A 9,792-nucleotide genomic window follows, 5' to 3' on the forward strand; every position below is an offset into this window, starting at 1 on the left:
TCTGAAACGGACCAATTGCCGTTCTCTTCCTGTCATGCCGTATTAGTTTCCTGATACGTATTTCCAAAGTACTGTGCTAATTTGACTCTTTCACAATTTAAGACATTTGCTTAATAATCCAGTGTTTTTCAAACGTAATTCTATAACCGCAATGGAGTTATTTTGTGGTCTAAAAATGAACTCCGCCCAGACATTGATTGACATTTAGATTGTCAAATCACTAGGCGGAACTCACAGGATGCACTTGAATTAAATCCTGGCGTACTCCGAAAATCCCCCGGCTAAACAGATTTAGAATTTGATATTTACGACAGGCAAAAAAATACGTGAACACTCGCGCCAGCTTGACAACACACAAAACACGGCACACGGGAATTCTGAATCAACAGTAACTGGTTTTACTATGAGTTGCCAAAGCATACTTGACCCACGATATCTTTGTCCAGGCCAGACGTGGACATGTTTAATCTTTGATAGACCAGCAGGGCAATACAATACATTGTTAATGGAGTAAGAATTAGAGGTAACTTAAAAGACGGTGGCTTTGGTGCTAGTGTGACCGAAGAAAGGTGGGACTTTAGTATGAGGGATGTTGGGTGCAATGAAACGAGCGCACCCTTCTCTCGGCATGCTGGCAGTGGACCAGTTATATTCCTCTGTGTCACAGTTGGGTGGACCGAAATTCTTCACTCCGAAGTGTGGCTGGGCACGCGCAGACAGGGAAACTTGCTCGTCGTCCAGTTGGCAAACTGACGAAGTTCTCTTCGGAAACTTGAAGGCTCAAAACAGAACCACAATGACTTCGACGAACATGTTTCAAGGGTTGGATACTGGTTCTAAACCAAGTTCGAGGTGAAGAATATGTAACTGTATAGCTTGGTTAACTCTTTAAAGGGCCCGTAGTGTCTTATTTCGAGCATTGTAATCGGTTGATCAGCTAGTATCTCAATGTAGGTTAACGTTTTATGACAGCAGCTCGTCGTACCTTTTTCCGTTAATGCAGTAAAACATACCGCTAACAATCAGCTATGTTATGAGTACTTGTTAAGCTAAATATCTGAATGGTCGTTGAAGTTGAGCTAGCTTGGTTTGAGTTGTGTCGCGTTAGCAAACTTAAGAGTCAAGAATTAGCCCTTATGCTAGCCGAGCAGGCGTTGTCTGCTGCCCTGCGGAAGTGTGAAAGCCTCTTCAGACTGCTCCTCTTTGTACTCGTGAACAACGGCAGCATGAGCCACATTGTTCGACTAAAGGGGGGTCCAGTTTCCTGTTTCTGACTCGAAAGCGTCAGTTCTTGTGTCATCTCCGCAGAATAGAAGGATCCAAGTGTGTTGTGGCTTGTAGTAACGTGATAAAGTAAAGCTTCAGGTTAATAAACTGAAGAGTTATTTGACGTATGGCGCCATACCCAATACATAATCATATAATCTGTTATTTAGCTGTGTTGGCTTGAGCTGTAGGCTGAACAGTAAGATATTTACAGCCAGGTTACTCGGTGTTTTGACAAATCCTCTTTGTGTGTCATTTTGCTAAAATACGACGTTTCTCATGTCTAACAGTAAACACGGACCTCCTTAACTCAAAGACATTTCCCACTCTCCCCTGGTAAGGGTTAACGTCATCTGATACATTGGCTCTGTGAATTAGGCCTGTAACAAACTATTTTCGTAATTGATTAATCTACCAATTATTTTCGAAGAATCGTTTGGTCTGTTATGTTAGAAAGTTGTTAAAATGCTAACCAAAATATCCCAGAACCCAAAGTGACGTTTCAAAATTAAATTATGTTAACTGATTAATACAAGCAGCAAATCCTCCTATTCAAGAAGCTGGGATAAGCAAATATTTGACAATTTTGGTGATTAATTTTAATAAAATCCATTAACTGTTGCACATCTACACTGAATTCAATCTGTTAAGATTTATCTCTATGAATTCTCAGTGAACCTGAAAAAGGACCCTCTGTCCCCATTTGAGTCCATGCCAAAACAGACTTATGGGTAATTGATCTAAATACGATCCTGTTTAAATTGTGCTTTATTGTTTTATATACTGCAGGGTGTTGCAGCCTCCTGGAGGTGGCTCCAGTAACCTGTTTGGTGGCTATGAAGATGATGCTGGAGCATCAAGAAGACCTAATAAGATGGCCTCTAAAGTTTTCGCTCCACCAGAGGAGCCCCAGTTTGCACCCAGACGCTCCAATCCTCCAGGTCAGACCAGCATGTAGGGCTAATGGATGTGCAGAGGCAGGCCAGTCAAAGCGTCTTTCAGTGTCCAGGGTGTGAAATCTGTTACTGTAATGTGATAATTCGAATATAAACCATTTACTGTTCTCTGTGCCTGATTCTGACCCACCTCCAGATTTTGGGAAGTATGTGGTATAGTAAAGTATGTTTTCAGTCTAGTGTAAAAAAAAATATGAGTCTCAAGGCAGAGACTGCTGGGTCACCCCGGCTGTCTTATCTGCTGATTTTGCACTGTGGCATTTGCATCCCTGTAATGGTCCGTACATTTCCTACAGTGTAGTATCTATACAGTACAACACTATAATTTGCTTATGCGCATGGTGCCATACTGCAGGGTGACTGGTCATGAAGAAGCTCAAATTCCAGATGTTGTACATTTCTCAGCCATATATTAGCAACCAGAGTAAATCCTGCCAAGGGTGTCATAAATTTTCAGGGCCACTGAACGAGACAAAGAGTGTCTCATTATAATCATGTTAAAAATATAACCACATTTTTGTAATATTTTAATGTAGGTGGGAAGAGTAGTGGAATATTTGGGGAACCTGTAGCTCCAGCTCAACCACAGAGACCCGTACCTCCAGGTGGACCGACCAGCAATATATTCGGTGCTGCAGAGAGGGCACCTGTCCTAAGCCCAAGCCGAGGCCATCCAAATAAGCCAAAGGTAGACCAAGCACATATGTTTCATTCTTCATTATGAATATAGTTTGATTAATGTTTTATTTTTTTATTATCTCCTTTTACACTCTGACTTTTCATTACACACCAGCAAGTGAGTCTTTAATGGAATGTTTAACACCACATTTCAAAGAGTTTTATCAACACTTTGCCCTTAGGGTTCAAAAGTCTACTAGTTACCTCATTTTGCATCTAGTTGTCTTCATTGCATCCTGTAAGAATTCAACCACACAGCAGCTGTGTCCTCCTGTATCAGTCTTCTTCACAGGTCAATAGTGTTTGTGCAACCAGAGCTCATTTGCTTAGACTGCTGAGTCTATTTCTCATCAATCTATGCAGAGACACAAAATGTAACAATACATTGAGGTTCTTCTGAACACATTTATATTACAATGTACATTATATATACATTCATTTAATATTGTTCAGTAAACGTTTGAGGTTGGTTTTGGTGTTGGAGGTCCATACAGCTGTAGCCTTGCAGCCCAGAAAAACAGGGCAAGTGGAGGTTTGATCCTGCCTGACAAAATGGAATTTTAAGAAGATTGTGGATAAGCTTTTTTGTAGTAACACTCAACTGTGCTTGGCTTCAGTTTAAGAGATTTTTTTTGCTGACAAACAAGGAGAAACTTTCCAATTCAAACAGTATTTTTGTTCATTTCCCCTGCACAAAAGCTAGAAAGAGTGATAGTGTCATCCTAGAGACTGGTGATATGACCTGAAACCTGTTGCCATCCTGTGTCATAATATCCTGTTAAAGTAATCTCTCTGTGTTCGATGAGCAAATACAAATAAGCTTTACTTTTTTCACACCAAACACTGCAATCTATGCTCTAAAACATCATTGTCAATGTTGAAACTACTTTAAAGTATTTCACAGCTAAACTTCTGTCAAACCACAGCGTGGGTTATGCTCACGGCCTGCTGTGACTCGTTTGATCCTTTCCACAGAGGACGTGATAAGATTTTGTTAGGCTACAAAGAAAATGTGTTTTCACAGGATGCATTGATCTAAATATAGAGCTCAGCTTACTTTATTTAACCTATTTTTTTGTTTCATCAAATACACAATGAGAAATCTCTGTTAATTTATTTACAGGACAATCTAAGTGTGGGACCTGAACCAGAATCACCAGGTGAGCGTGTTACATCAATTCATCAGTTTTATAGTGAGTCATCCTTCTCACCGTAGTACTCCACTCCAGTACACATACAACACAAACTACTTTTCTTATTGATCCTTTGGACATCTAAAGATTGAAGACATGTACAGTCTGAGTTGGATGTGTATATTTGTAAGTATAACCATTGGGTGTAAAATCGTGCCTTAAGTTTAAAATAATATATAGTTATTAAAAAGTGCGCATCAAACATCTTTTTAGTAAGTATGGGGTTTCTATTTAAACCAAGTATTACAAGCCGAAGTAGAAAGGTGGTTTATATTTTTAGGATACTCATGTCTTGTACCTTTTTTCTTTTTCCTCTCCCAGCACCTGTAGCCAAGGTTAGCCAGCCTGAAGTGAAGGAAGAAGCTGCCCCCCCTGCTCCTGTGCCAGCCAAAGTAGAGCCCCCTGCTGAGGTTGCAGCCCCTCAGCCTGAACCCTCTTCTTGCTCTTCCTCACCTCCTCCTGAGAGCGAGGATGCTGGTGACCTGAAGAACCACGAGCCTCATCTGGGACCCAAACCTCGCTCGCACAACAGGGTCCTCAACCCCCCCGGAGGAAAGTCTAGTGTGGTATTCTACTGATGAGCTGAACACACCTCTCCTCCCTGTTTGTGTCTTCACACTCCTGTCTGCTCCCCTTATAATCTTCTCTCATTCCAACACCCCTCTCCCCACGGTTTCTTCAACTGTACATCAGACCAGGAAGTTCAGTTCTCCTGACCATGTTCCTGATCACATACATTGTCCTCAACTTCTTGCACTTTCAGCCCCATGTCCGGCTCTTCTGTCCAATCCTTCATATTGTTCAGTAAAACCTGCAGTCATACAATCACAAACCGATCAATCAACACACTAGCTATTACCAAATCACTTTACCTGTGACACAGTTCAATCTCAAATTGTGGTTTTCACTCTCTCTGTGTTAATGCATGTGTACTTGTAGTTTGATTAAAGGCACAATTACTTGTCATTATGAAAAACTTTTTGCAAGAATGTTAAAGACGTTGGAGTTTTCGTACAATGTGCAGCTTTCAGCAGCCCTCAAAAGATTCGGTGTAACGAAAAACCCGACCTACATATTCATGGCAGACGTGCTCAAATATCAGGGGCTTGTTATAAACCTTAATGTGATGGACGCTCAGTCAGGAGGAGGTGAATAGATCTTTCCAATGTAAAATGTTTCAGGGAGTTCCACTTGTGCCACCTTTTAGCAGATCCTTATTGGACGACTACATTTAGCTGATTTCAAAATAATATATGTTAGAATACAAGTAATGACTGTGTAATCAAAGGCCTTATATCAGCTCAGCATTGTTTCATCCTTTTTGCCTTCTCTGAATGATTCCTTCACTTGTGCCCAACATTAACAATCTGCTGTCTGAACACAAACTCTGTTCAAAGATAGATACCAAAAAAAATTGACTTAAAACAAAGATGAATGCGGTTGTTTACTCCCAAATATTTCTGCTTCCTTAGAAAAATTCCATGTTGATTTTATGCATTGTATTGTGCAGGTACTTTTCTGCTTAGTCCTCATTGCTTGCTTTAACTGAGAACATGCCTCTTTGTTTGTTTTGCTTGGGGTAGGCCTCTGTTTATGTTTTAAATTAAAACGGCTGAAGACAAGTGAACTCTGGTAAAGCGTGTGGCCTACCTGAGTCCAGGTGGGCTCATTGATAATCACTTTTTCATCCACTTCAACATGCACATTCATGGTATTCTGGTGCCAGCCTGTCCCCCTTGTGTTAATGTGCCTGGCAGGCAATGAGTGCAGCAGAAGAAAGAAGTCCTGTGTATTGCAATAAAACTGTTGTTTTGCATTTAAAGTTTGTTCCTTTTGTTTACTTACCAAAAACATATAACATTTTTCTCTGAATATTTGAGATCCAACAATTACTAATAAATATGTAGTAACTGAAATACTTGGGTTGAATGTACTTTAAAAAAAAAAAGAAAATGCCATGCGTGCTTGTTTTAAATGTCTCTGCGGAACATTGTAAATGTGAAATACAAACTAAGTCTTGTGTGCTCCAGATTTAAAATCTCTGACACTGATGCTTTTGTCCAGTTCCTGCCCTTTAGCAGCACTCTGTGACCCAAAAAACAACAACCTCTCACTCGGGACAAAATGGCCTCTGAATGCCTCAGAGGAAAATGTAGTTTTAGTTTTGCAACTTCACATTTGAAACAGCTACTGCTTTTTATTCTCTCCTTAGAGCAACAACAAAAACCGAAACAATGTTTGTACATGTGAGTGTACACAGATACTGAGAACAGTAAGAGTCCTACTAAAAGGCCCACAAAACTATGTCCCCTTATTTTACACTTCTGCTAATATTTCAAAGCGAAACATAAAGTGATGCTTAAGCTTGCATTTCGTAAAAACAAAAGCAAAAGTACAGGAAGCAGGAAATAAGTAAAAAATTAGTGATTACATGATGTCAGCCATAAAATCCAAACTTCACACTCCTCAAACTGTGAATTACAATGACTTTCCATTGGTTTTGAATGAGTTCTTGCTCATTTAGTGGAACATTATGACCAGCATCTTGACTACGAAGGTCAAAATGTTTATCTTACTTTTGCACTTCCATGACGTTGAGCATCCTGTGAGTCGCAGACGGGAGGAAAACGCAACAAGAGATGAGAAATCACAAGTTAATCGATGGTGAGTCGAGCTTCTTATTGTGCTCATCTCAGTCTAACTGTACTGTTTTATCGTTTAACTGCTTATTATTGTAACACATTTCCTAGGTAATAATGATGTTCAATAAGTTTTGAGAGTATAGATAAGAACCAAACACAAGAAACAGAGATGCATAGAGGTCAAGCAGATTTAGTACATATTATTCTCTCATTTTAAATGCTTCTCAAACTGAAAGCTAATGTTTCACAACTCAAACCAGGTTTATCGATGGTAGTAACATCTGCTTTGTCCACTACAGGCAGTGGGCTGGAGCCAGGCTGAGGGAGGACCCTCAGAGGAACACCCACCTCCTTGATAAATGGTGTCAAATGTAAATATTGACTGTATTTTACTGCCACCTACTGAATGAAATACGAAGAACAACGGATTTTTTCATCTGATGAAATGATTAGATCTTAAATGTATTTGATTTTAAGGTTGTTTACTTTATGTATTCATTGTGTGCGTATGACTTGAATTATCTTGATTTATTAGGCCTTCTGTTGCATGTAAATTAATACTTCCGTCTCTCCCTCAGGGTGGTTATTTAAAGAGTCCAATGTGAGGATTAATAATTTAGACCTGATCAGGGGTACACTGTGAACCAGGGGGGTAGCTAAGAAATATGGAGGTAGTTACGATTCATTTGGCTCCGGAGCTGTCTGCCCTTTATCTGCCCTGTTTTTCTGCTTCATTAACCGTTTTTTGTCTCCATTGTTAATCTTCTCCACAGCAAACAATGACCCAAGCTGCACTCGTCTGCGTGAAAGAAAGTTCAAGTGAAAGATGTTTGCTTTCAGCTCCTTCCCCGTCCGGTCTGTGGGGTCTTAAGGCTGTGACCACCCTGTCCTCTCATGTTATGGAGTAGTTATGACCTGTTGATGATGTATTTAATCTGACAAAAGGTATATCAGTCGTAAGTTTAAGCGCACATCCTTATCAGACCTTCTAAGCTTTTTTTGTGACCCTTTAAGTCTTATATGTTTCTTTCTTATCCATTTAGCAATCATTTATTTTAACTTCAAACTAGTTTTAAGACTTGGGGGAGATGTGGCTCCCTTTTTAGTGTGATCAAGTCCACTGAAACGTACATTTTGCCAATCTGTTCATGTCTTTTGCAGAGTTGAGTGCATTTGCTGATAAATGTCTGACCGTGGAGAGATGAATTCTTCCCCTTCTTGGTCATGTGACTGCAGGCTCCTGTCGTGGAGGTAAATCCCTTTTCTGACCATTTTTAATTCAGACATTCAGGCCGTCAAAATTCTGAAATCTTAACTGAGTCCAAACACAATTATCTCTTCATGCATTTTCAATATGGAGATGCTGACATGTTTGCCATTGTTCAGAGCTATTAGTTAGCCTTTGTGGTAAAAAGCAAGTCGACAACACGCTCCGTGCTGATTGGAGGGAGTTCACAGACACTGATATAGAAATGTAAAACACCAATTGAAAACAGTAGGTGTATAAGCCCTGTAATTCCCTTTGAGATCACGCTCATTCTTAACTTGCGCTTTGCTTTAACACTAAGAGGCATGTTCATACTGGTTGTGGTTGTTTTGTTTGTATGGTAGAGGCACATGATGCAGTCCACATTCCTTGTGCAGGATTCACCCTTTTGCTGACCAACCGTCATCAGAATCAAATGAAACATTTAAACGTAATGTTTTCCTTTGGTTTGTTTGATACTGTAGTCATAGACATCTAAAAGTGTCCCGTGGAGCATACAGTGTGTATCTTTACGGTCCAACAAACAAGCTGAATTTATTTGCACATTTGATTTTTCTTATATAAATATAAATATAAAACCTGCATTGTTTACACCATATTTAGGCTACTTGCAAGCAGCCTTCTTCCTGCCTTTTCATGCGTTTCTCCACTTATTATTTATTACTACCTGTTGAACTGTGAAATAATTGCCAGAAATATGCTTTGCCTTTCTTGCAAACCCATGTCCACCCCTAAACATGTGTTGCTTCCTACCACTACTGTTGATCAGAAACTATAGGGTACCTTTTAAATATTATATTATGTATAAAAACTGATTATTTCATGTAGTCAGTAAGGGGCTGATTAAAGGAGGATAAGTGATTGTTTTGAAAGCACTTTTTTTGCAGCCTGCCAATCATGGTTGTTTCTGCTTTCTGAGGCATAAATTACCAAACTGATTATTTTTGAGGAACAGAAATGTTGAGTTTCCCCTTTGATGTAAATAAACATGTGTCACAGCCAGTTGTCACATGCTTACGCTATTCAGACAAGGGGTTACTCTACACAATCTACAGCACAGATTAAAGCAGAGTAACATAAATCCCTTTATAAAACTACACTTTGAAATTCATTAGAATATTTAATGTTAATTGCCTGTGTTTGAAAAGCCGTCCGCTCAGGAGCTGCTAGTTAAATGTTTAAATACTTTTGATCAGCCTGGTGAGAAATTTGATCTGTTTTAGCTTTAAAATAATGTATCCTTGAGTTTCTCTAAGGTCTAGCCATGTTTCATTTCTGTGGTTTGTCTGGATTATGAAGCATTTTGTTTCATTTTCGCAGAGTGCATTGTCATTATTATCATTTTCACTAAGATCAAGTGAGAATAAAGGCAAAGCTACGACTTCCGATTGGAACTTCCAAAGTAAACCTCCTGGTAAGCTTGTTTATACCACTGAACAGGTCGTACCTTTAGTATTCGTTATAGTATTTTTCATTTAAATAACAATGAATGTGTATACAACTATAATGTGTAAAAATAAGTTAAAATTTAGTGCAATGTTTTGGAGTCGAGTGAAGCATCTTTTGGGTTGCTGCAAGTACTGATGTGTTACTGCTACCTCCCTTCTACCTGCGCCCACTTCTTCCTCTCATCTTTGCCCTTAAATATACCACCCTGTGCGTCCAAACACCGCCGCCAAGTGTCCAAAATAATAATAATAATTTCTAAACTGCCAGCCAACAACATAACTGGCTCCTTTAATTTCAAATTCTTAATATTTGTTCACTTTATTTTGAAATCGTGATTTCGA

The 9,792-nt window shown here is 39.4% G+C and overlaps 1 protein-coding gene across 1 annotated transcript; it reads left to right on the top strand.

Annotated features, from left to right (window-relative positions):
- The first annotated feature begins 705 nt into the window (after positions 1 to 705).
- Positions 706 to 5,915, top strand: jpt2 (Jupiter microtubule associated homolog 2). Its single transcript, XM_069674855.1, has 5 exons — positions 706 to 852; positions 2,056 to 2,207; positions 2,759 to 2,910; positions 4,024 to 4,060; positions 4,415 to 5,915. Exons 1-5 carry the CDS (start codon positions 797 to 799, stop codon positions 4,669 to 4,671), a joined length of 654 nt encoding a protein of 217 aa, XP_069530956.1. The 5' UTR covers positions 706 to 796; the 3' UTR covers positions 4,672 to 5,915.
- The last annotated feature ends 3,877 nt before the right edge of the window (positions 5,916 to 9,792 follow it).

This window comes from Semicossyphus pulcher, unplaced genomic scaffold (genome assembly GCF_022749685.1).
Source record: "Semicossyphus pulcher isolate SPU_LCO1_2020_fin unplaced genomic scaffold, fSemPul1.0.p SCAF_23, whole genome shotgun sequence".
NCBI classification, from domain to species: domain Eukaryota; kingdom Metazoa; phylum Chordata; class Actinopteri; order Labriformes; family Labridae; genus Semicossyphus; species Semicossyphus pulcher.

What these genes read in the sequence shown, in the direction of transcription:
- jpt2 (XM_069674855.1), top strand. Translation starts at nt 797, where the DNA reads ATGACTTCGACGAACATGTTTCAAGGGTTGGATACTGGTTCTAAACCA. An exon ending in CAGACGCTCCAATCCTCCAG is followed by an intron (nt 2,208 to 2,758) that starts GTCAGACCAGCA and finishes ATTTTAATGTAG; the next exon opens with GTGGGAAGAGTAGTGGAATA. An exon ending in ACCTGAACCAGAATCACCAG is followed by an intron (nt 4,061 to 4,414) that starts GTGAGCGTGTTA and finishes TTCCTCTCCCAG; the next exon opens with CACCTGTAGCCAAGGTTAGC.